This window comes from Aedes albopictus, chromosome 3, assembly GCF_035046485.1.
Source record: "Aedes albopictus strain Foshan chromosome 3, AalbF5, whole genome shotgun sequence".
Lineage (NCBI taxonomy): Eukaryota > Metazoa > Arthropoda > Insecta > Diptera > Culicidae > Aedes > Aedes albopictus.
The window spans coordinates 40,389,770-40,414,121 of NC_085138.1; the positions used below are offsets into that span (position 1 = coordinate 40,389,770).

The following is a 24,352-nucleotide window of genomic DNA, read 5'->3' on the forward strand; positions in this document are numbered from 1 at the left end:
AAGCCTAAGATGCCATTAACAGGAGGAAAATTATAAGATAATATAACATTATATGGTTTATGTAATGCAAAACAATACAACATAACAAAAGAGAACCATTCCAAAACCATTTGATTAAATGTATAACCAGTAGTGAAATTACAATTAAAAACAATATATTTACGGTACATTTTATTGTTTGAAACCATACGTGTACCATACAATATACGGTATATTAAAACCCACGTATCAGTATTTAGAACAATTTATTTACAATATAATGTATGGTTTTGCAAAAAAAAATATATATATATATATAGGGAAAAATATTTTTTTATATTGTTACGATACTTAACAACCCGTATAGTATATTGTAAAAATCTCATTTAAAATTTACTGTATGGTGTCTACATTACATCTTATTGTTTTTGTATTTTTATTTTTACAGTGGTGTCTATTGTAAAAATATGGTTCCAAATAGTACTGTTACAATACAACGTTCGGTTTTTCTACTGTATTTTTTATTCGGGACGACAATCGACAATCGAAGAGGATAAGCAGAGGATCGCTATCGTAACCATTACCCCGGTGGATGAAATAGTTTTTATCATAATTAGTTCTTTTTTTCGTAATATTTTTATTATTGTATAACAAAAAAATAGAAGATTCGGCTCCGTAAAGTGTAAGGTACCCTACACACCACTCAAACCGTTTGACCAACATTGACACCGCCCCCTGGTTCGTCGAACCAGCTTATGTTTCTGCAACCGTATGACGAACTGCCAAATCGTGTTGCACCAACATGTCACTTTGGTTGCACCAACATCATCCCCCATTTGAAATCGCACTATGTTTGTGCAACAACACTACACACGGTACGATCGGTTCGTCAAACATTGGCTCCGCCCACCGTTGGTTTGAGTAAAATCAAACTGGTTTGATTTTTGCCAACCAAACCATCAACCGTCAAATCGGTTTGACGAACTGCCAAATCGGTTGGTCAAACAGCATCACACACGGTCAAACACAGCACCAACTCAACCACCAACCGGGGGCGGAGTCAATGTTGGTCAAACCGTTTGAGTAGTGTGTAGGGTGCCTAACACACGGCTGAGCCTACCAAATAAATAAACAAGTCAAAAAAAAAATAATGGTCGCCCTTGTGTACAACTCTGCACCGCCATCACTGTAGCGAACGGGACGATCAAAACAAAACGAACTCACCTGCTTCCTTTGGCTGTCATTTGTTCCCCTAAATGTCAGCAGTTTGTTTTCGTTCGCCGAACGTCCGCGGTGAATGTGCGGTGTTGTGCGAGGCTGCGGCTAATGCAAAATCATTTGAAATTCTGCACGCACAGCTGGCAGTAATTCAGTGAAAAATTTGCATCAAAAGAGCACAAAAGTGTTTTATTTGCGCTCTGGACGTGTTCGATTGAAGTCGGGGTACGATTTCGACGTGGAACGATGTGATTTTTGGTGTTATTTTAGTGTTTTACGACTAGTGTTTACTTTTCGAGAGATCGATACGCGGCAGCAGCAGTCAGGCTCTGATATAGCCGTCGTACGCACTCAAAACACAGAGCCGAAGCGTGTGGAGCGAAGAATGTTTTCGAGTCGATCGATCTAGAGTGCGGTGTTCTAAATCTTGGTTGTAGAGTGGGAAATAGTGATATTTTTCTGTTTACAAAGTGCGTGATAGGTTTATAAGTAAGTTTAGAAGTGTAACAAACCTTGGCAGCATGATGCTGTGCTACGAAGGCAAGCTGAGCCTGTACTGCTTTGTCAGTGCCGTGTTCAGCCTGGCCCTGCAGTGGATTTTCTTCGAGCTGGGTGTGTTTACCGTGGAGGTTGGGTTCTGGATCAAAGCAGGCTTCCTGGGGGTGTACTATCTGGTGCTGAATGGCGTCATTCGGTTGAAGTTCAATACCAAAGATTATCAGGTGAGAGATAGTGTGCGCTGTGCAGAGCAGCTACGAGTGACTCAAAATAAATACTTACCGCTGCACAGTGGGGTGATTCGTGAGTTTGGCTGACCAAAATTAAATCTATTTTTTTTTAGAAATATTTTGTAATGTTTGAAAAGATAAAGAAGTTTTGTGCCTTTTTGAGAACGATTTCATTTGTCATTCGGCTTGCACACCGCAATACGTCGTTTTTGCAACAACAAAAAACCTAGGAGGAGTTTCAATAATAACTAATGCAAGTTTCTTGGAACGGTAACGCGAACGGTTGTGTTTCGTTTTGCTCTATGCCATCTGTAACGGACTGTATATCTCAGGTTGCCCACTCAGAACGATTACTACAACAGTGGAGTGTCGTAATCTGATAGATTTGGTGAGCTCATTCCTGTGTATTTTTTCTAAAACGTAACGATTGACCAATCGTGTTGTATGACCACTAACTTCCCGCAAACAACCATGTATTTCCTGTGATACTTATGAGCGGATGTAGTGGTCTATGCTACTGTCTTAACTAGGTGTTGAATCAAGATTTTGAGATATGCATCTAAGTGTTCTGGAAACGAATGAAAGGTGTGAACTGTCATGTAATGGTCTAGGACTTTGCCACTTAACAATGTGTCAGACCTGCTTGTTATGTTAGATTTTTAGCACATTTAAGTTGCTATGAAGCTTTTAAAAAATTGCAAAACGTTTTTTTCTGTCAAATCCGCGTAAAATATATCTAAAGTTTTCAAAAAATTGAATTTTGGTCAGTCGAACAATCAGTAAACACCTCTCTGTGCTTCCGCTGTTTACGGTTTAGGAAGGGCGAAGGCAATGGGAAACTCTGATGACTTCATCAAAATAGCCATCAACCGCCGTGCGCGCCGTGATGTTTACGATGCTTACGCCTTTCTTTGGTGTGCACGAGATTCGCATGCGTCTTTGTTTACAGCATCTCGTATAGAATAAATTACTTTCACTCCGTTGATGATGGCGGGCCGGCGGCGCCTGATGGTCAAAGGAGGACCCGACAGCTGATGCGATACGTAGTTATTTTTGGGACACTTCATCTCTGCTCTAATGAGTTAAGATTGTGTCTTTGTTTGGACACGCAAACAAGGGTTTTAAAATTCGTAAGAGGGGTTCACTTAACGCGTTCTTGTGTTTGTTCCTACTATTTTTTTTAGATTGCCGTGCGGGCGACGTTCCTGGGAGCGGTGTTCTCGCTGGGGGTCATCATCTTCCAGAACTGCACGGAGGAGTACAAATCGTTCGGGGTTTACGTTACGCTGATGTCCGTATTCCACTATTCGGAATATCTGGGAATAGCGTTCTGCAATCCGAAGACACTTTCGCCGGATTCGTTCATCTTGAACCACTCGCTGCACTATGCCCTGGCGGCGATGGCCAGCTGGCTGGAGTACTTCGTCGAAGTGTATTTCTACCCTGGTGAGTATTTTTTTTTGGTTTTTAGGCTCGTCGTTTTGAAGGTACAATATTGGTCCGTATGAGACGATTTATACTTAGTTCTTGTGCAGTCGCGTCTTCGACTACCTTCAGCGACACCACGCTTAAGTTGAATACCACAAGCGTGCATTTGTCATGATGCGTGTACTCAGTACATGACGCGACCGTTCCCAGGATAACTTTGTCGCAAATGAATCCTAATTTGAATGTAATGGCTGGTTTAACGATGATTGCCACCAAGTAACGAATGAGTATAATACCGCGAGGAATCAAATACTAATGGTTGGTACCCAGCTCCACACAGAGCTGAAGAGAAATAAATTCACTGCAGCAAGAAATGGCTGCACGAAGACAGAGTCGTGTTTGCTACAGTTCAGGCAAGCATGGATCGGAACGATATGCAGAGATTTTATGCAACTGTCAATGGTGCGCGACACAGGACGGTATCCGTGCCCGTCATGTGCAATCATTGAGAAACATATTGTTGTTAGACTTGAGTATATATAAACTGGTCACAGTGTACTGGGTATATTCTATAGGGAAAATGGGTAATTCCACGATAACTTGTAACCAAGAAGGTAAAAAATAAAAATTCATTCAGTTGTCACATTGTCTTCTCTGCTCCGTTTATCACCGTTTATAGGTTATGGGTCCAGCCCTAGCTCCAAACGAGTGCGAAACAAGATTCGCGGCGGTCGGTAAAAGTTGTTACCTTACCACACCATCTACCTTTACCTGATGGATTCACCTTCGCCAACTGGTGCTTCCGGATGGAAGTTCACCTCGAAGAGTTGGAGCTCGCGAAACGTGCACGAAATGACGCAGAGGATGTTACGGAATTGTAGGTCCTCCTCGGCGATGATGTCAATGCGAGGAGGAGCAAGGACAGGGACTAATGTCTAGTTGTCTCAAGAAGGATGTCAAATGTAAATCGGTGCTCATTCGCAACATCGCTGACTAGCAGTTGGAATATATAAAGGGCAAACGCACACCAGCTGAGGTTTTGTAGGAGGCTCGAATCCACTTTGGCGCGGAAAGGAATCTCCGGGCAATTCTACCTGAAGAAGCGGCTTTCTGCAATGAAGTTCGACGAGGGAACCCCGATGCAGGCCCACTTATTGGCATTTAACTGGCTATGGTCTGAGACCTGGATTCGGCCGGGACTTGGACAGCATTGTAAGCCGCCTGCGTGGCGACAACGGGGGCGAATATGTGGGTAGAGTGTTCACTGAGTTCTGTGCCGTTAAGGGTATCCGTGTGGAGTACACTGTACCCTATACCCCGCAGCAGAACGAAGTCAGCGAACGCTTAAATCGCACCGTTCTCGATGAAGCGCGGTCGATGATAGATGATTCGGGTTTGAGCAAGTGTCCGTGGAACGAGGCTGTCCAAACGGCTGCATACCTTATCAACAGGAGCCCGACAGCTGCAGTGACGTCGAACAGAACCCAGAAGAAGCGTACCAAGGTTAAAGCGCATAGCAGGATACTAGCTGTGGGACAGAATACAGATATTCATGGCTCGGGACGTGGTGATCAAGAAAGCACAATTTCTTCGGTCGAGGCGTCTGTAGCGATCCGGAAGTTGATCAGTTCCAGAAGGAATGTTCTTCGATGGGTGACGGCTGCCAAATGGTTGGACTGCGATTCCAGATCAACGACATGGAAGCAACAAATGGTATTCTTGACGGAGGAGATTCTGATACAGACGGAGAACAGGAGCCGGCGCTGGGATCAGGTCCACCGGAGACCCCCGATGTACGTCGGAGCGCGAACGGATTAGAAAGCCACCTGTAAAGCTAAACGACTACATGTGCATGGCCTTCGCACTCAACGCGGAAAACTCCGTGGAGAGTATTCAGAGTACAATCGAGGAGCTGAAACAGTAGGACGACTGGCCACAGTGGAAGCGACCTGTGGATGATGAGGTGCGGTCATTGATGGGCAACAGAACGTGACAGCTGGTTGATTTACTAACTGTAATCCTGTGGCCAATCGACTGGGTGTTCTGGACGAAATTCAACTCGGATGGCTCAGTGCAGAAGTGGAAGGCAAGATTGGTTGCCAAAGGCTTTAAACAGAGATTGACAGGTTTTGAATTCTCCGAAACCTATGCGCCCGTTGTCAAGATGTCAACAGTACGTTCTATGCTAACATACACAGTTCGAACAAATCCTGTAGATTTACATTAAATATCATGCACATAATTGGAGCGTGATGTGTGACGGAACATTACATGACGTTTTATTTTTCATTTCGTGAGTAAGGCTTGCTCATGTAAGTTTAATTGTCATGTAAATTTGAACCCATATATAATGATTGCAACGGTACTATTCGAATATTTTCCTCTTTGTGAGATTAAAACAACAACTATCGATATTCTATCCTTAGCACATTTATTACACACCATTATACCTCAAGATAATTATAATTCACTCTATTTTAAACAGATGCTTATTCGCTGCCGCTCAACTTTCCGGATTCCGCCGTATATCCGTTGCCGCTGATGTTGCTGTTTTTTAGTTGGATATCGTGTTCGCCTACCTGAAACTTGAATACTGTTCCATTGATATTAATCACCATACCAACATAATTACACAAAAACTTACCGGAAGACACTTAAAAGCTCAAGAATGTTGAAAATATTTAACTTTTCTGCTCAACTGCTCCAGACAAACGATTGTTTACATCTGAACCGTGCCGCGCCATCTTGGTTTTGGAGATCAATTAACTTTACATGAAATACGTGTAAAGTTGTCGGTCCAACCGTGTAACGTTTTGTTCCAACGCAGTTCTACATAGAAATGAATGCATTAGTACTCATATATTTTAAAACTGCTGCGGGATGAGTTTAACATTGCGTGGTATGAAGAATTTGGTACAATTCAGTTTCAATTGACAGAATATTCATTGGAAAAACTGTTTACATGATTAATCATTACGTGACTTTTCAGTTTCCGTTTCCTTTATTATTCATATTTTGTTTCTGTGTACGCCCATCAACAACACAACTTGCTCGTTCATCAAATGGACGTAACGGTTGCGTTTCTCAATGGTACACTAACGGAGTACATGTATATGAGGCAGCTCAAAGGATTTTAGCAGGGAGATAGAGTGTGTAAACTGCCGAAATCCATTAACGGTCTGCGTCAAGCATCGAAAGCCTAGAACGATCGCTTCAACGAGTTCATGATTGAGTGCGAATTCCAACGATATGCAGAAGATAACTGCCTCTATTTACGATACGGAAACGACGGTCTTGTCTATATGCTACTCTACGCGGATGACGTACAGGTCATGCGAAGAATCTGAACAGCGTGGTCATGCGGACGCTTCAGAAGGAGTTCCAAATGCAAGGCCTTCTAGAAGCTAAAGTGTGTTTGGGTCAACAAATCGATCGGGATCGGAGTCAAGGCATCATGAAGCTAAGCCAGCCGTGCTACATCAACGCAGTCCTGAAGCAGTTTGGCATGCAAGACTGCAAACCGGCGCGTACGCCTATGGAGACTAACTTGCACCTCGAGATGTCCCTGGAAGCTGAACACCTGGAAAAGCCTTATCGTGCAGTCATCGGCTATCTCACTCACTTGGTATTGACATCACGGCCGTATCCTTCTTCAGCCAGTGTCAATGTAATCCATCGGAGCAACATTGGGGACATGCAAAGAGGATGTTGAGATACTTGAAGGATACGGCGAACTTCGGGTTGGTGTACGCAAAAAGTGAGACTGACCGGTAGATCGCCGGGTATGCGGATGTCAATTGGGCAACCGACTTCAACGATCGTTACTCGACATCCGGATACCTGATTCAACTGTACGGATCAACAACGGCGTGGAGCTCCAAGAAGCAAGGAACCGTGCCACTGTCCTCAACCGAGGTAGAGGATAGTGCCCTGGTTGACTGCATTTGCGTGGCGTTATGGACCTGCAAGCTGCTGGAAGAGTTGAAGTTGCTGGATCGTCGTTCAGTGAAGATATTCGAGGAGTTTTGGTGAATCTGTTATGAAGACTGGATTCGGAAAGTAGATCATCGTGTGTCATTCTGTATAAAGCCAGATCAGAAGCAGAGTTAGTGCCAGAAGCAAGTCAGTGATCAAACATCAAACAGCTGGGGTGACCAGAGGAGCGGGAAGAATCCAACCCGAAGCGAAAGCGGGACGTGAAACGAATGGATGCTGCGCTGTCATCATATAGAAAACTGGAAGAATGAAGACGTGGAGCGGACCTGGTGTGATGGTTAGAACACTTTACTATCACGCCGAGGACCTGGGATCGAATCCCACTCCCGACAAACTCGCAAAATGTGAGTTCTTCCTTCGGAAGGGAAGTAAAGCGTGGGTCCTGAGATGAACTAGCCTAGGGCTAAAAATCTCGTTAATACAGATAAAAAAAAATAAAAAAAAAATAAAAAAAGAATGAAGATCTGAGTCGTTGATTTTGGGGCGACATCGCACATGTGCACCGAACTGCTTGGTGAGGGGGTCTTCCAACCCGACATGGCAGGCAAGTACATACGAAATAAGAACTCAACCCTTCCATTAATGTCTGACACGTCTGACAGCTCGTCCCATCCTATTGTCTGCTCGAAAACCTTTTGGAGTTCATGGAATCCACCCAGCACTAATGATCATGCATCATTGTCAACTTCATCGGGATGCACGCCTGCAAGTATCATGGGATCCCAAAAACCTCTCATCGCAGTCGAGCCACTCCTGCAAGCGACCAGCAGTCATCCCGGTCCTGCGTATGAGTTTGGAGTGGGGGTCTTCCAACCCGCTATCGCAGGCAAGTATGCATCTAATACGAACATTTCCTCTCCGGTAACATCTGACGATTTCAGAAACGCATCCAATATTTTGGCATGCTGTGAGTCACCGAGAACCAGAATTGTGCCCGGCGTCAAGGAAACCGACAATAACCAGAAGACGAACTTCTCGGTGTATGTACTTCCAAAATGTAAGAGGCTTGCGCACCAAAATCGTAAAACTACGTTTGCTGCTCACCAGTTGTGACTACGACGCACAGTGGCGGGCCTCCATACAAAGGTCGGACAAAACCTCAAATGTTAACATAAATGGCTGAAATTCACAGGTTATGATGATTTTAGTGCCCTAAACCTATTTCTGATATGGAACTTTTTATATATTTTGATATTACTGTGGTGGTTCAAAATTTTGAAATCTACTGATTATGGGAAGCATGTGAAAAGTTATCGATAATAAGCTAACACGCCCATATAGCCGAGGCGGTAAACGCACGGGTATTCAGCATGACCATGCTGAGGGTGACGGGTTTTCGTAAAGGAAATTTCCTTGACTTCCTTGGGCATAGAGTATCTTCGTGCCTGCCACACGATATACACATGCAAAATGGTCATTGGCAGAGGAAGCTCTCAGTTAATAACTGTGGAAGTGCTCATAGAACACTAAGCTGAGAAGCAGGCTTTGTCCCAGTGAGGACGTTACGCCAAGAAGAAGAAGAAGAAGCTAACACGATGTGTTTTTGAACGTAGATTTTGATTAACTTGTTGATTTGGTGGTTCTTAAATCATGTATTGGCATTGAAATTACCTATAATTGTGTATTTTTTGCTTAAGGGTGGTCCAAAACCTTTAAAACTACCTAAATCATTAAACAATTTGATTACCTACGTGGATCAATTTAAATACACACAATGTTGGCTGACAAGACGTGGTCTATTCTCGGGGACCCTCCATAGGCCACGTGACGTTTTATAGTGGGTAAACGGTGGTGAATTAACGAGGTAAAATGGGGTCAGACAGTCTGATATAGTGTACTGCGTAAAATTTGAACTGCTTTTTTAATCAATCTCGTTTGAACGACTTCATATATGCTCGTCCGAGTTTAGGTTGTTATGTACATTGATCTCTGTTATCACAAATCGAGCAACCAAAATAACCCTATATATAGAGAGTAGGCAATACATATTCGCTATATTGGAAGAAGTTGTTGATAAACGATCATCAGAGATCGGTAATCACATTAATGAACAGTAGAGTTCCAGCAACATTTTCGAAACCTATATCACTCTGTGTGTCGTTCAGTAGAAATTTATTCTACGAAAACCCTTGAATAACATTGAATAAAAACTTCAAGTTTAAAAAAAAAAATATGATGGGTTTCACTAAGAAGCATAAAATTTTCGTTTCAGAAAATTGCAATTAAAATAATCAAAGATTGCCTTGGTGATCGCGACGTTTTCACAGAAAAATATTCAACGTAGGGTTTTACGCCGTTTACCGAATTCCTAAAATATATATAATAAATGACTGCTGCTTTGAGCTGTCAAAAATAAAATAATATAAAAAAAAATAAAAAAAGGGATTTTTGGTCATCACGTTATCACCCCCCCCCCCCCCCCTCTCCTTATTATGCCCCCCTCCTCTAATGACCACGTGACGTAGTTAAGGTCTCTTACTACAATAAGGATTACACCAAATTGTAAGTATTCTGAAGTGAATTTGAATTATGTTAAGATAAAATGTAAACTTCAAATAATTTCACTTCCTCCACAACCGTGCGACTCCATTGTGACATGATAGAAAAAAAAAATTTTCGCGCTTAGCGCAAAAAGGCGCAAACAGTGACCTATATGGCCAAAAACTAGACAAAATTGCACGTCAGATCCTGGATACGGCGTCGTTTTCTGATGTTTCCTAAACAAGTACTGGATCTCTTTAATACGAAGTTTTTCTCCAAAATTTCATAAAAGTCAATATTTTTGCATGTTGTAAAAACATAATAGTTTTGTGATTGGATTCCAAACAAACCCTGAAATGTCATGGTTATGCATACCCAAAAACACGAAAAATATTGTCACATTATCCAAACCTTTCTAAGTTTTACAACGAGCTCATGAAGAAAGCTCATAAAATAAAGACAATAAACACTAGAAAAGTACCACACAAAACCTCAACTTTAAAAAAATCTACAAGAGTCAATTTTTGGCCAAATGACTTGAAAATTTGGGGTTTTCTTAGTTGAAGTATCTATAATGGAAGAAAAATATTAGAAAAATAAAAAAATGAAGTCGATTTTTGAGGTTTTGTTCGGCTTCCGGCAACTGTGCGACGTGTTAGTTTTCACGGAAACCTGGCTGACGAAGGAAATCAGTAGTGCAGAAATATCGCCCGATTACACCCTTTTTCGCTGTGACAGGAGCGAATTAACCAGCGAACATATTGTCCGTTTAGACAAAATTTAGAGAATCAACTTCGGTGAACAACACGCCACCTCCTTCCGAAGTTTCATGGTATTTCACTACCAGGTGGTCGGGACGAAAAGACCAAAAATATTGTCATATTTTACAACTATATTAAATAACATTAAAATACCACACACAAGTGATCACTCCCTATTTAAATTTCTTTTAAAACATTATAAAACATTTCACTTAACTTTCGTTATGATAAGTATTGCACAATAATAGCAATCATCATGAAAATTATTAAATCGGCAAAACACTCTAACCAGACCACCTTGAAGGTGGTGCAACTGTGGTTTATTTACAATCGTGTTCTGCAAACCAAGAGTGAAGTTGTTTGATTTTCGATTTTGATTTGCAACCGAGCAGAAGTTATTTGATTTTCATTGAAAATGGATAGTCCAAATGACGTGTAAGTATATTCCAGATTTAATTAAACATAGCAATGCCAATTTCCAGTTGTTTTTTAGATTCGAAGATGAGGAATATTTGGATTTAAACTTGGACCAAGACGAAGACCAGACGAACCACAGCGACGGTACTTTCGAAAGCGATTCTACGGATGCAAAAGAAGGATCCTCCAAGTCTATCTCTGACTACGTGTTTGTGTTCACGGGAGTATTCTTCCGACGCTTGTACCGTGGCCAGCTACGACCAAGGGAGTTTGGTAGGCAAACTGTTGAAGGAGATTCGGTTCCAGAAGTTTTGGAATTTGTCTGGAATGCGGCGAAAGCTCAAACTCAACGGCAAGTTGTGTTCGATGACGAGGTGCCAAGATGGGCCGAGAAACAAGAACCTGACCTGGAAGATATTGAGCTGTTTTTAACACTGTACGACGAGACCAAGAAGAAAACATACGCGCCTTCGGCTTTGACCCCCCGTGTGCTTGCTACTTGGAGAGATAAGAGCATCAAGATTTTTGCTTATGTGTATTCTACTACAGTTGAAACGGCTGCTCAGTATCAGCTTGTTCTACGTCAGTTGCTTGAACCAACATCGAAGGACCGTGCTGGAGCACATTCCATGCGTGATGATGCTGCACTTGCTCAAGCTCTCCGAGACACACATCAGCATCTTGAAGGTCACCAAAGCTCGTGGCTTCTCTGGGCAAATCTGATTCACTCCTCGCCTGCACATACGCATGAAAAGCTGAAAGCAGAAGAAGCACCTCCACTCCAGCTTTCGAAGTATTTTCGATGGACTGCGGTTTCTGAGCCAGTGAAATTACAATCAGCTCACAGAGGTTTGGCTGTTGCTCACACTGTTAACGATAGTTGGATGCGTGAACTTATGGAGCTGAAGAGTGATTTGGACCGCGCATTTGATCTTATTCAAAGTGTTCGGCAGAGAGTGAACCTAATGGCAGCCCGTGGGACAACGAGCACACAGATATTTGCAGCGATGGAAGATGCTGTTCGTCCCGAAGAATCTGAGCTAAGTCGAGAACTAGCCGAAAAAGTGACTGATTGCCAGGATGTGGACCACGCATAAATTGTTTTGTTGAGATAATTATCACAAGTAAGACGCATAATACTGTGAATTTTAACACTTATGTGGCCGGCAGGGTACCCGGGTACCTTTTTCAATTTCAAATCTCGATATTTTAATGGTTATTGAGACTAGGATATTGGAACTCTGTTAGATCTTGGAACTCGTGAATATACATCTATTAATGGGGTTGACCGAATTTTAAAGTGAGGAGGGGCAGGGGGAGGGGCTCCTGCATTTTTTTATTACGTGGAAGGCCGGCAGGGTACCCGGGTACCCACGAAATTGAAATGATCATATCTCCGTCAATTTTTCATCGATTTTGGAAATTTTTAGCTCATTCAACTCAGAAACTCATCATCTATCGGGAAAATATTTGGTTAGACCGATCTAATCACCGTGGTTTTCGGAAAATCTATATTTTGGGGAGCATGTTCTTATACCATATTGAAACCCACATTGTTAAGGCTAGGATACCTTAAAGTGATTATGGTCAACCATGGCCTCACGGGAAGCGTGTTCCGAAATCACAGTTTCAAAGTCAACACGTTTTATGATTCCAGGCCGGTCAGATACAATATGCCAAAGCAATTTTACTGAAATTGCTACTAACCTACCGAAAATCCCGTATATTGTATTGTATAAAAACATGGATCCGGAAATCCGGATTTTCCGGTACCTATGGTGATCGGACCGGTCCAACCAAATACGATCTCGATAGATAATGAGTTTCTGAGTTGAATGAGGCAAAAACTTTTAAAATCGGTGGAAAAATCGCTGAGATATGATCATTTCCATTTCGTGGGTACCCGGGTACCCTGCCGGCCTTCTACGGGTGTTTTTTTTGCTGGCCACACTACGGTTAAGTGCAAATAAAGTAACTGGTGCATTTTTTTTACTCGAATATGTTTATTTTGAAAATTGAGAGAAAAAATACAATGTTTCATTTAACGCTTATAAGTAGGTTGCTTTAGTTCATACTGTTGGATTTCATTTACAGTTTCGGAATTGATTTTGGAGAAACGATGGTAATTATCCTTTATTCTGGAATGACGTTGAAAGTAATTTCTTTTGGATTGTGTTCCAGGGCCTTCTCCGGCAAAAATGTTCCTCCTGGAAGATATCCACAATGTTGGAACAATTTGTAGCATGGATACAATCTGAAATGGTTGATTGCTTCACAAACGTCCATTCGAATAGAATCACCTTCTCGATGGATCCTTCTTAGGTATTGCTTAACTTGTCCGAACACAACTTCAATAGGATTGAAAAATGGACAGTAGGCCGGTAAAAATAGGGGAACAATTCCGATTGAGCGGAGATATCTTATGATGTTAGCGTCGCAATGGATCCTAGCGCCATCCATTATCCACACAGAGTGAAACCCTGGATAGCATTGAACCTGGCGATGTTGAAGAGCAAAAGTACGGCAACATTCGAAGAATTTCTTCCTATTAAATGTGCCTTCGGTTCTAAAACTTTCCAGGATTCCATTAACCCCAAGGAAGCATAAGAAGGATTCACGTGGTTTACGACAAAATTCGCCTCTGTAAACAACCTTCTGTCCAATCACTCCATATCCTTTTCGGCGTAGCATGTCACGGTTATCAAAGGCCACTTCGTCAAGAAAAATCAAATTGAATAGATCCCAAGGAATGGCCAACAATTCCCGGGTAAACCGCACAATCTCTTCGTCGCGAATCTGAATAGCTCTTCGCTCTATGACCTTCCATGACAGTCCTGCATCATGAAGGATAGTGCAAACGGAGGACACACTGATGTTGACATGAAATTGTAACTCGAATCTATGTTTAGCTTCATCAAGGAATAACAACGGTTCCTTTCCATAGAGTTCTACTAGCCACACTCGCATATCGCTCGAAAACTTCTTGTATGTTTGTTTCCGCTGCTTACGCCTATACAATCCATCCTTCTCGTATCTACTGAACCAATTGTAGACTGTTGCCAGGGATTTTCCGTATATTTTAGCTAGGTCCTGCTTCGAAATTCCCAAAAAGTAATGGCCATATAAGGCATGATATACCGTGTTTGGATTTGCCTGTCGATGTCGCACGCTTTGGATAATCACGTTGGCCATTGAAATGCTACGGGTAAATAGTTAAAATATTCTAGTCAGTCATAAGCAATAATGAAATAACGAATGATAATAATATATTCACATTTTAAACCAAATTTGTATCCTAAAGACTATGAAACTAGCGGGTTGACTTGTTTATTTACATAGAGCAGAAGTGACATAATAGGAAAATTTGACAACTAGTTTGACAGTTGGCTACTTCGGAAGAAAAGTTCGGTTCGGAAGTCCAGCCACCGAATTCTAAGTTAGTGCTTCGCCGACAATACTCGATGTAGTGGAGTGCTGATAGCAGTGAAAAATCACCTTCGCTGCGAGGTTATCCAAATACCGAATAGTGAAAGGCTTGAGCAAACCGCAGTTTGCATTAAGTCGAAAACTCGTTCACTCTACATTATCACTGTTTATCTTCCACCAAGCACCCATGTCGATCTATACGCTACTCATGCTAATGCAGTTCAGAACATCGTCAGCCAAGCGTCTGATGCGGACATTGTTCTGTGTATGGGTGACGTTAACCTTCCAAAACTGTGCTGGGAATTAGACGACGACATTAATGGCTACACAGAAACCATGTTTGCTACTGGTCTGAGGCAAATCAATAGTTTTGTGAGCAAAAACGGAAATCTTCTCGACCTCGCATTCGTAAGCCTACCGGAGCAAATGGACATTTTTACTGCTCCTACGTCACTGCTGCCTGTTGACGATCATCATACACCCGTCGTACTACTGATTGATGTGAGCGGAGACGATTGGATGGCTCCTGTAAGCACATTGGAATGCACCGATGCTTACGATTTCAACAGGTGTGACTGCGACCAGTTGAGACATACGCTCTCCAGTAGTTCGTCCAGTCTCCAGTAGTTCGTCAAGATCGCTTTGACCATATTCCCACGCACAGCATTGATCTGCCTGTTCTACAGTTCTCTAAAACTATACTAAACTATACTAAAAAAGGATCTGGAACTGACGGCATCCCTCCGGTATTCCTGAAAAACTGTTCTAGTGAATTAGCTGCCCCTATCGCAACTATTTTCAACCGTTCATTACGAGAAGGGATTTTTCCAGCTGCTTGGAAAACAGCGTTTACCGTTCCGATTCACAAGTCCGGAAACATCAATCGTGTGGAGAATTATCGAGGCGTTTCCATACCCAACTAACAATCACTCATTTAACAGGCACCATTATGACGAATTAATTCAGCATAATGATGAATAACATTTGAATTATTTTCACGTACAACCTATGTTCGGGTTTTGTTCACACAAATTTGGAGAAGTTATAAAGCATCATGTTGTGCACCAACTTAATTTTATGTTGTTCAAAACGTTTTACAGATTTGCAGGAAAGTTTTTATTAAGCTTTGGCAAAAACGACTGAAAATAAATAAAATGCAAAAATGTTGAACTCTCACGAGAGTAATTATTTGCTCTCATACTGAGAACACCTATTACACAGCGTAACAAAAATTAACTTTTGGTGTGTCTCTAGAGCAAACTTATGTGTCTCTGACAGATTTTGGGTCGCTGAATCCGAATCCGGGCTCAGATTTGCTCTAGCACGTCACAATTTTGAGCTATACCCCAATTTATAGGGTAAAATATGCGATTTTGGGCTTTTTTGACTGCAAGCCATTAAGCATGGACATATTTTTTTTAAGCAATCAAAAGGTAAATTGCTCAATTACCATCTAAGTTAACGACTCATGCAAAATATTTTGTTTTTCCAAATCAAATTTGATAGTTTTAAGCGATTTATGTTAGGTACGATTTTTTCCATACAAGTCACCCTCCAGAAGTTGCATGCAAGTTTCGATACTAACATAAAATGCTTAAATCTATCAAATTTGATTTGTTAAAATGAAATATTTTGCATGAGTCGTTAATTTAGATGTTAATTGAGCAATTTACCTTTTGATTGCTTAAAAAAATATTTCCATACTTAATGGCTTGCAGTTAAAAAAACCCAAAATCGCATATTTTACCCTATAAATTGGGGTATAGCTCAAAATTGTGACGTGTCAGAGCAAATCTGAGCCCGGATTCGGCTTCAGCAGCCCAAAATCTGTCAGAGACACATAAGTTTGCTCTTGAGACAAAAAAATGTTGCGCTGTGTTATGAAATAAGAATTACATATAAAATTACCTAAATCCGTATTAGAACTCGAGACCTGTCGTTTGCCAGCCGCATGCCTTCATATCTGTGCCATCCTAGAGATCGTGAGATGCAGCACCCAAAGCAAAACATAATCCTCCCATGACTCAATAATGATCACTCGTGAACTTGTGTTCAGCAGTGGTGAATTAGCACAGCACGTGGTAATCAACTGAACAACGCCTTATACTTCAACAGCTGTTTAACCCAAAACACGTGTTTTCCATTCTGATTTCGCTGTCAGTATTTTTATCGCACGGTGAGAAAACTTGTATCGAATGCGGCCAAAAAGTGTTGGTCCTTATTGAAGATATTGTTTCCAGACGTACTAGTTGCGATATGAATATGTTTTTATTTTAATTATTAAATATCGATCTTTAAAAATGTATGACAATATGTGGTGCGGTATGGTCTTGGATATAGTGCATTCACAGCATCTGTTCAGGTAATCTATTCATGCTCAGTCGAAGATCCGTTAAGCATTTTTTTTATTTATGCTTTTGTCATGGAATCTTGATAATATGCTCAATAAATAGTGCATATAGATTTTTAGAGATACTTGAAATGTTTCGATTTCTGAATGCTGTTTGGTTATCTAGGTGACTGTGGGAACAATATTCAGTAAACACGACAGCACTGAAATGTCAAATGCATCAATCCAAGCGTCTCGTACAATCGAACTGCTGCGGAAGATGAAAAATATTGTTACAGACTAATAATAATAAATGTATGCCTCATTTTTACGTTGATTACGTCTCTTGGCACTCAATGTAAAACTACATAATTATATTCTGTTTTATTTTATGTGATTCGTTTAAAATATTGGTTCTTTAATAACTTGGTTGTCTAAACAGTTTTAGCCATGATTTATCCCATAATCCGAACAAAGTTCCGAGTCAAACAATGACGGGCTGAAGGTGTTTATTTGATAAGTGAAAAGCACATTGTTCAGGAGCATAAGCTTATCGATACATCAGCTTAATAAGATGCAGACAAATGTTTTGTTAAACTCTTTTGTTAAGGAATCAATGCTTGTCGAATAAATTTCTTGTTAAACTTTTGAAAAGTGTTATAATTTATCATTGTTGATACCGATGAGAAAAGTCGAACATTGACTATTTTCTCAATTGAAAAATCATTTAAACAGTAATGTGTAGATCATAATTTTAGTTCATCTATCATTACCATTATTAAGCAACAAAACAAGCTTGCTTGTTTATGACTTGCAATTGTTAGTTGGGTACTATGCTGCATTAGAAAAGTTTTTGAGAAACTCGTACACAACGTTATTTACACTATTGTATCACCCATTATCACGGACAGTGAGCACGGTTTTATGAAACATCGTTCGACTACAACAAATTTGATGTGTTACGTCACAACCCTATCGAGTGAAATGGAAAAGAGGAGACAAGTAGACGCGGTGTATATCGATTTCGCAAAAGCCTTTGATACTGTTCCACACAGCCTGATCATCGGTAAACTTCAGCACATTGGATTTCCAGACTGGATTACCGAGTGGATTGCTTCATACTTAGCCGATCGTATGTCATACGTAGCAGTCAACTCGGCACGCTCTCGCTCTTTTCGTATCACGTCTGGTGTACCCCAGGGGAGTGTGATGGGTCCACTACTATTCAATATCTTCGTGAATGATTTGAGTTTGATTCTCTCTTCACTCAAACGCGGATGATTTGAAGATCTTTCGTGTTATCCAGCCACCAAACGATTGCACCGTTCTACAAAAGGATATCGACACCATGCTAATATGGTGTGATAACAACGGCATGCGCGTCAACAGCAAGAAATGCAAGGTTATATCCTTCACCCGTAGTAATGCTCCCGAGGAACACCAGTACAGCATGGGCACAGAACTGCTGCCACGTTGCACCTCCATCTGCGATCAGGGCGTTACCATAGACGCTAAGCTCACGCTAAAGCCTCATCCGTTCTAGGGTTTATCCGCCGCCATGCATCCGGTTTCACATACATATACGCACTTAAAGCGTTATACTGTGCGTTGGTGCGCAGCATTTTAGAATATGCAGCTCCAGTATGGTCTCCTTATTATGTTACACACATTATTTCAATTGAACGTGTACAGAAGAAGTTCGTACGATTTGCATTACGAGGGCTTCCCTGGAACGATCCAACCAACCTTCCTGCATATTCGGATCGGTGCCAATTGATTGGTTTGCAGCCTTTGTCTACCAGACGCGTAAATCATCAACGCTTGTTCAGCTTCGACATCATAATAGGAATCGTAGATTGTCTAGAACTTCTCGTCCGCATTCCCTCCAATGTTCCTCCACGACGCTTCAGATATTCCACCCTACTAGCAGTTCCGTATCACAGGACAAATTACGGTTACAATAATTCGTTGGACTCTTGTATAAGACATTTTAACGACGTTTCTAGTGTATTTGATTTTAACATGTCCAAAACTAGTTTTAAGTATTATATTATGAGATCTGTTTAATTTTAAGATAATCTAGACTTAGTGCAGTCTGTACGACTGAAGTGTCGAAGACGGTGATAACTAAATAAACTTTCACAACGTTATGACAGACATGCGTGTGTCAAACCGACCGAGCAAGGTAGTGCTGGCGAGCCCAGAACGGGAATAGTGAACGCCCATGCGATGGATGAAGAGTATGCAGCTTAGCAAAAACACTCTCTGGGATATCGTGCGTGTTCTCACATGGAGGTAGGTACGAGCCATCAGAAATGCGATGGGTTACCGGCAGCTGCATACGTTGCAGCCACCAGCCACCAATAATGGAGGGATGAATCACCAGTGACCGTCACACCACAGCCACTCTCTATGCCGACATTCGTGCACGATCACCAGTCTAGTACACACTCCGTCGAAGGACTACGGTCGAAATGCGAATCTTAGGAACTTTTATGTCGCCGCGCCGCTTGCCGACGACGATACACAAAGAATGCCACCGATTTAACACAGAGAAACAGACGTCACACTCTCATTGTTTCCCATCGATCACCTTTTTAACGGTTGATTCAAATATTCAACAGTAGGTCGACCTACCACTCACGGCACTGGTATCGCTTTTGCTCCTGTTTGACGTTTGCTCACTACCGCCATCTAGTGGCGGCCCGGCCAAACACAGTACGTTTAACATTGGGCGATTACGTTTTTGTGACGATGGTTTTAAATGAAATTTGTTCTAAGTGTTATGTCTGTTTCTCTGTGGATTTAATATTACACTTCTGGTATCGCAGTATGCAGTAAGCACGACTGTCATCAGTAGGGGAGACTGGGGAGACTTGATCCCTTTTTCTTAATTTATCTGAAACTTTAAGAATAAACAAAAAGTAGATCCGATTTGCAATAGACAGGTAAACGTCTATTGCAAGTTAATACACACCAGAAGGCCTTTAAATTATTGTTAAAGTTTTCAAAACTGTGTTTTGATGGAGGCATGTCTTATGATGTATTTTTCAAACATGGGTGACACTTGATCCCCCTTTGAGCACATGGTTTATTTAAAGGGAAAATAATTCCATAGTCTTCCATTTCATTTTCTTTTCGAGTTTTCTTGTATTTTCGATGAACATGAAGGGTTTGAAATTGTGAGATTTCCTTAATTTTTTAAGGATATGCCGTATTTTCATAATGGGGAGACTTGATCCCCCTTTTCTTGGTTTGTACTAAAGTTATAATTATCTGACACATTTTATCGTTGAATAGACTAAAATTCCAAGTAAATAGAGGCTTCCGAATAGAATTTTATTTTTCACATGTATAATGTGTGTGTAATCCTCGAGGGATCAAGTCTCCCCATGTCACTGTTGTGTATACTAAGCCGAATTAATTAAAATATGTTAACAACAGCCTTATTTGGATAAATATGTTTGAAAGTATTTTATTTAAACTATGTGCTGTGAAATTTTGACACGACTTGGTACAATTTTCACAAAATTATTGAGATTTTTCGGAATCGCCTAAAAGATTTCTGAAGGACTGAAAACAAACCATCAGCCGTTAAAAAATAATGCAATGTACAATCGAAATCACTTGTAGCCAAAACATAGTCGTTTGTCCAGGAGTAGTTTTGGAAAAATTATGCTAGAAGAAAAATGTTTTTGATTCCGAGAAAATATGGGGGGAACAAGTCTCCCCAGGGATCAAGTCTCCTCAGTCTCCTCTACTACCGCCGCAGCTTCACCTCGCAGAATGCCAATGTCGACTCGGGCAGAACAGACTCTTGCCGTCGCTGGTTCACCGCCTGGTGAAAGGGAAGGGAAGGAAAATGATAGCCGATCACATATTGATCGAGCTAGCGACCATTGCTGTTAAAGCAGAACTAGAGAAAAACATTTTCACACCGTTCAGTTTGTGACGACGGCTAATGACTGACTCGATTGCAACAAAAGGGATTTCTTAAATACATGAATCCTCGGAAGCCAGCGTATGCTGTGTTGCGGAGTTAACTCCGCCCATTCAGGCGCAAGCTTCAAAACAGACACTCGTTGAGAATGCGCCCGATGTGGCTCTTGAACGGTTTTCACTTTCCGTGCACGCGTACAGTGCATTTACAACCGAACCGGAAACAAACAGGCGTAGGAGGGGTTTTCAGCTCGTCGATAGATGCAAATGAAGCATTCCGATATCAAGAAGGCATATTTGCATGGCAATGTTGCGGAGACTATCTTCGTGCCACTCACTGGTCCTTGTCCAGTCCGAGTGAGAGTTCATTGGGAGTTGCAGTTTGACAATTCTTTATTACACCAACGAACCTAATCTCAAAATGACTGACAACTCTCAGGTCATTTTGACAAATGTAACATGAGCATGAAAAGGACGGCAACAGGATTGATAAAGTAGAATATATCCGTCTTTTTCGTGCATGTGTGTGGTCTGCCAAAATGACCTAAGAAGTGTCAAACATTTTCATGGCTAGCTTTGTTGGTGTAATGAAAAATATTCATGTATCCGGATCCGTTAGAGCCATGGGCTCAGGAGAGAGTCAGTGTCAGCCTCTCTTGGAGGAATAAGTAAATGATCGAAAAGTGCCGTGGCTAAGTATCAAACCCATGACCACCCGACCCCACCAACCCGAACGTTCGACCAACTGCGGCACGGACCTTGGCATCCCAACAAACATTTTTGCTGTACAAAAGTGGAACAAACCATTCTTAAGCAAACTGTTATTCAGCTAGTTCTGTTACTTGGGATGTTATTAACTTGGCTGTCTTAACGATAGCTAATCTAAAGAACCCTCTTTACATATAAAAACCCTGTAAATGACACTATTGTTTTGCTTTGTCCTATTTTTCAGACATGAAAACATACCGACTCCTGTGGCTGTTGGGATTGGTGCTATGCTTCACCGGCGAAGCCCTTCGGAAGTTAGCCATGATAACGGCAAGCAAAAACTTCAGCCATATTGTAAGCCATCCCAGTACCCCTTGGAACAACAGCCGCCTTGTTTAACATTTCCCTCCTATTTCCAGGTCCAATTTGAGCACCACCAAGGCCACGAGCTGGTCACCCACGGCGTATACAGCCTGATGAGGCACCCCTCGTACGTGGGCTGGTTCTGGTGGTCCATCGGGACGCAGGTCGTCCTCGCGAATCCGGTGTGCTTCGTGATCTACACCATCGCCAGCTGGAAGTTCTTTCACGATCGGATCTTCATGGAGGAGATCACACTGTTGAACTTCTTCGGCGAGGAGTACTACAAGTACCAGCAGCGGGTACCGACGGGACTGCCGTTTATTCGGGGGTTCAAGGTGGAACTGTGATGTTTGGAGGGCGATCATCCGGAGGGGAAAGGAGGTGACGATGAGGATGGCGAAGGCGGTGGTACGATGTCACCGGAAGAGACTGATCAGTGGGCCAGGAGGAAGGGAAGGCACGATAGCACGAGGATTACGCTGAAGGATAGTGATGGGGACGATGAGGACGAGGATGATCGCCGGAATATGACCGGAAGTTTTTACCATGGACGAAATCGACGTTATTCCGGTAGCTACGACAATGTGTACGAGGAGTCGACGGTGGTTTGAGGTGGAATGCGAGAGTTTGAGATTGCTTGTGGGTTTTCGTTTTTATACTCATTCATATTGGTTCCTCATGAAATCGATTTGTGGGGTATATTTAAACCATCTCGAAGATTATAGAAGAAGCACAGTTGACGTTTAAAACAAATTTAGTCATTACAATTAGGGTTTAGGAAGATGCGAACTTCCTTACGAATTTATCTGTCTGTTAAAATGGATGGTATGCATCAAATACAAATTAAACTGCTGACAGTATAAGAAAGTATCACATAAAGTCTAAAACTAGGTGGGATGCTGAACTTACCGTCTCGAGAAGATTGGAATCATCATATCTGTTGATTTTTCAGAATGAGCGGTGCCAATACAGAGTAGCTGAGTAGCAGTTTGCAAACCAAATTAACGAGTATGCATTTCAGCAGATTATTCACCGAGTTTGTTAAATTCTCTGGGAACCAATCATTAGCCACTACAAATACCAGGAGAGATTACGTTCATTTATCAATTATCTGCTGTTTTCGATCGAATTGCTCGGAAATTAGATATCAAGGACACATTTGGGCTGATTCTACAAGTGGAGTGGCGTGACGCAGGTCGACGCGCATATCGAGGTGAAAAATGTCGACTCAAATGAAGTGACTCTCCATTTGTTTACATGGCAAATCAGCTTATTCGAGTCCAGATTTGTCACCTCGATAGCGAGTCGAACTGCGTCACATCACTCCACTCGTTGATATGAACACAAATGTCAACTACGTTCAGATAATTGTGCTCATTCTGCGAATGGAGTGACGTGACAAAAGTCGAAATCGTATTTATTTTGAGGTGAGAAACATCGACTCAAATGAAATAACTCTCCATTTGATTTAAATGGAGAGTCACTTCATGCGAGTCGAGATTTCTCACCTCGATTTGCGACTTCGACTTTTATCATGTCACTCTATTCGCAGAATGAGCACAAATATATCGCTGACGACAACCGCATCAATTCTAACTCCTATGAGCATTTTCATGCTTCGATCTTCTTTTGAAACAGTGATTTTCTACGGAAAAATTGCACAAACCTACTGCATCTTGTGGCCAAGCTTTTGAAACAATCTTTCGACGAATTCCAGACGATTCTCCAGTCTAACGTTATGCTGCTAACTCATTGGACGAAGTTATCGACAGATCATATGTAAGTCTCTTCTACAGCTTTGAGATTTATGCTCATTCTACAAGTGAAGTGCCGTGACAGAGCTCGACTCATATATCGAGGCTAGACTTTATTTTTAGCCCAGGGCAAGGAAACCACGCCTTCACTAATCTTCTGAACTGAGCAAAAACTCATGTTTTTCTTTCTATCCACTGATGAGAAATCTCGAGTCGATTGAGGTGACTCTTCATTTGATTTACAAAGCGAGTCACCTCATTCTAGTCGAGTTTAGTTACTGCGATATAAGAATCGAGCTGCGTCACGTCACTCTACTCGTAGAATGATTACAAGTATCATCTAAAACAATGTTTATATATTTTTAGCATACTTTATTTGTATATCGTGTGGTGCATACCGTCCTTAAAATTACTGAATTAAAATCAATGCTTCCGTAAAAAAACTTGTTCATTTAAATCCAAATAGTCGATTCGTATTATTTAAATTAAAGTTTCACACAACGCTTATCTAAAGACTTACTAACTTATATGTGTACTAGTGTATCAGTAAATTAAAATCGTACCAGTCCAATTATATTTCAGTGCCACATCGATACGTATTTAGTAGAGAAAAAAAATGCAGTTACTGTGTCAAAATAGAACGCTGTTAAGATTATTACTTACATTACTTAGAAACAAAACCGTGGAACCACACAATTAGAGAGATATTCGCGCAATAATCACACACAACTTATAATTCAATCTAAAACGAATGAATGTTAAAAAACGTTTGGAAAAACCTTTCAGAGATAAATAAAAGTTGTAAATAATGCACTCGATCGCCGT

General features: G+C 41.4%; 4 protein-coding genes across 5 annotated transcripts in view; 3 read left to right on the forward strand and 1 right to left on the reverse strand.

Annotated features, from left to right (window-relative positions):
• Positions 1 to 24,352, forward strand: part of LOC109415714 (bicaudal D-related protein homolog) — a 389,546-nt gene that overhangs the window by 32,863 nt on the left and 332,331 nt on the right. The gene's annotated exons all lie outside the window — the stretch shown is intronic.
• On the forward strand, positions 1,238 to 24,340 carry LOC109415717 (protein-S-isoprenylcysteine O-methyltransferase). Of its 2 annotated transcripts, XM_062860602.1 has the most exons (5): positions 1,238 to 1,422; positions 1,669 to 1,919; positions 3,110 to 3,371; positions 21,655 to 21,764; positions 21,830 to 24,340. In XM_062860602.1, the coding sequence occupies exons 2-5, from the start codon at positions 1,719 to 1,721 to the stop codon at positions 22,118 to 22,120; spliced, it is 864 nt and encodes a 287-aa protein (XP_062716586.1). In that variant the 5' UTR covers positions 1,238 to 1,422; positions 1,669 to 1,718; the 3' UTR covers positions 22,121 to 24,340. The 2 variants fall into 2 exon arrangements, with proteins under 2 accessions (XP_062716586.1, XP_029724775.2); XM_029868915.2 differs by having other exon boundaries at positions 1,238 to 1,919.
• On the forward strand, positions 10,992 to 12,186 carry LOC115269875 (uncharacterized). The gene is made up of 2 exons (XM_062860600.1): positions 10,992 to 11,026; positions 11,085 to 12,186. The coding sequence occupies exons 1-2, from the start codon at positions 11,007 to 11,009 to the stop codon at positions 12,103 to 12,105; spliced, it is 1,041 nt and encodes a 346-aa protein (XP_062716584.1). The 5' UTR covers positions 10,992 to 11,006; the 3' UTR covers positions 12,106 to 12,186.
• Positions 13,011 to 15,051, reverse strand: LOC115270191 (uncharacterized). The gene is made up of 2 exons (XM_062860601.1): positions 14,283 to 15,051; positions 13,011 to 14,207 (listed from the first exon to the last, which is right to left on the reverse strand). The coding sequence occupies exon 2, from the start codon at positions 14,198 to 14,200 to the stop codon at positions 13,142 to 13,144; it is 1,059 nt and encodes a 352-aa protein (XP_062716585.1). The 5' UTR covers positions 14,201 to 14,207; positions 14,283 to 15,051; the 3' UTR covers positions 13,011 to 13,141.

Bases quoted from the DNA above. Each gene is read 5' to 3' on its own strand.
- LOC115270191 (XM_062860601.1), bottom strand. From the start codon at position 14,200: ATGGCCAACGTGATTATCCAAAGCGTGCGACATCGACAGGCAAATCCA.
- LOC115269875 (XM_062860600.1), top strand. From the start codon at position 11,007: ATGGATAGTCCAAATGACGT. The intron at 11,027-11,084 runs GTAAGTATATTC...GTTGTTTTTTAG, and splicing joins ATGGATAGTCCAAATGACGT to ATTCGAAGATGAGGAATATT.
- LOC109415717 (XM_029868915.2), top strand. From the start codon at position 1,719: ATGATGCTGTGCTACGAAGGCAAGCTGAGCCTGTACTGCTTTGTCAGT. The intron at 1,920-3,109 runs GTGAGAGATAGT...TATTTTTTTTAG, and splicing joins TCAATACCAAAGATTATCAG to ATTGCCGTGCGGGCGACGTT. The intron at 21,765-21,829 runs GTAAGCCATCCC...TCCTATTTCCAG, and splicing joins GCAAAAACTTCAGCCATATT to GTCCAATTTGAGCACCACCA.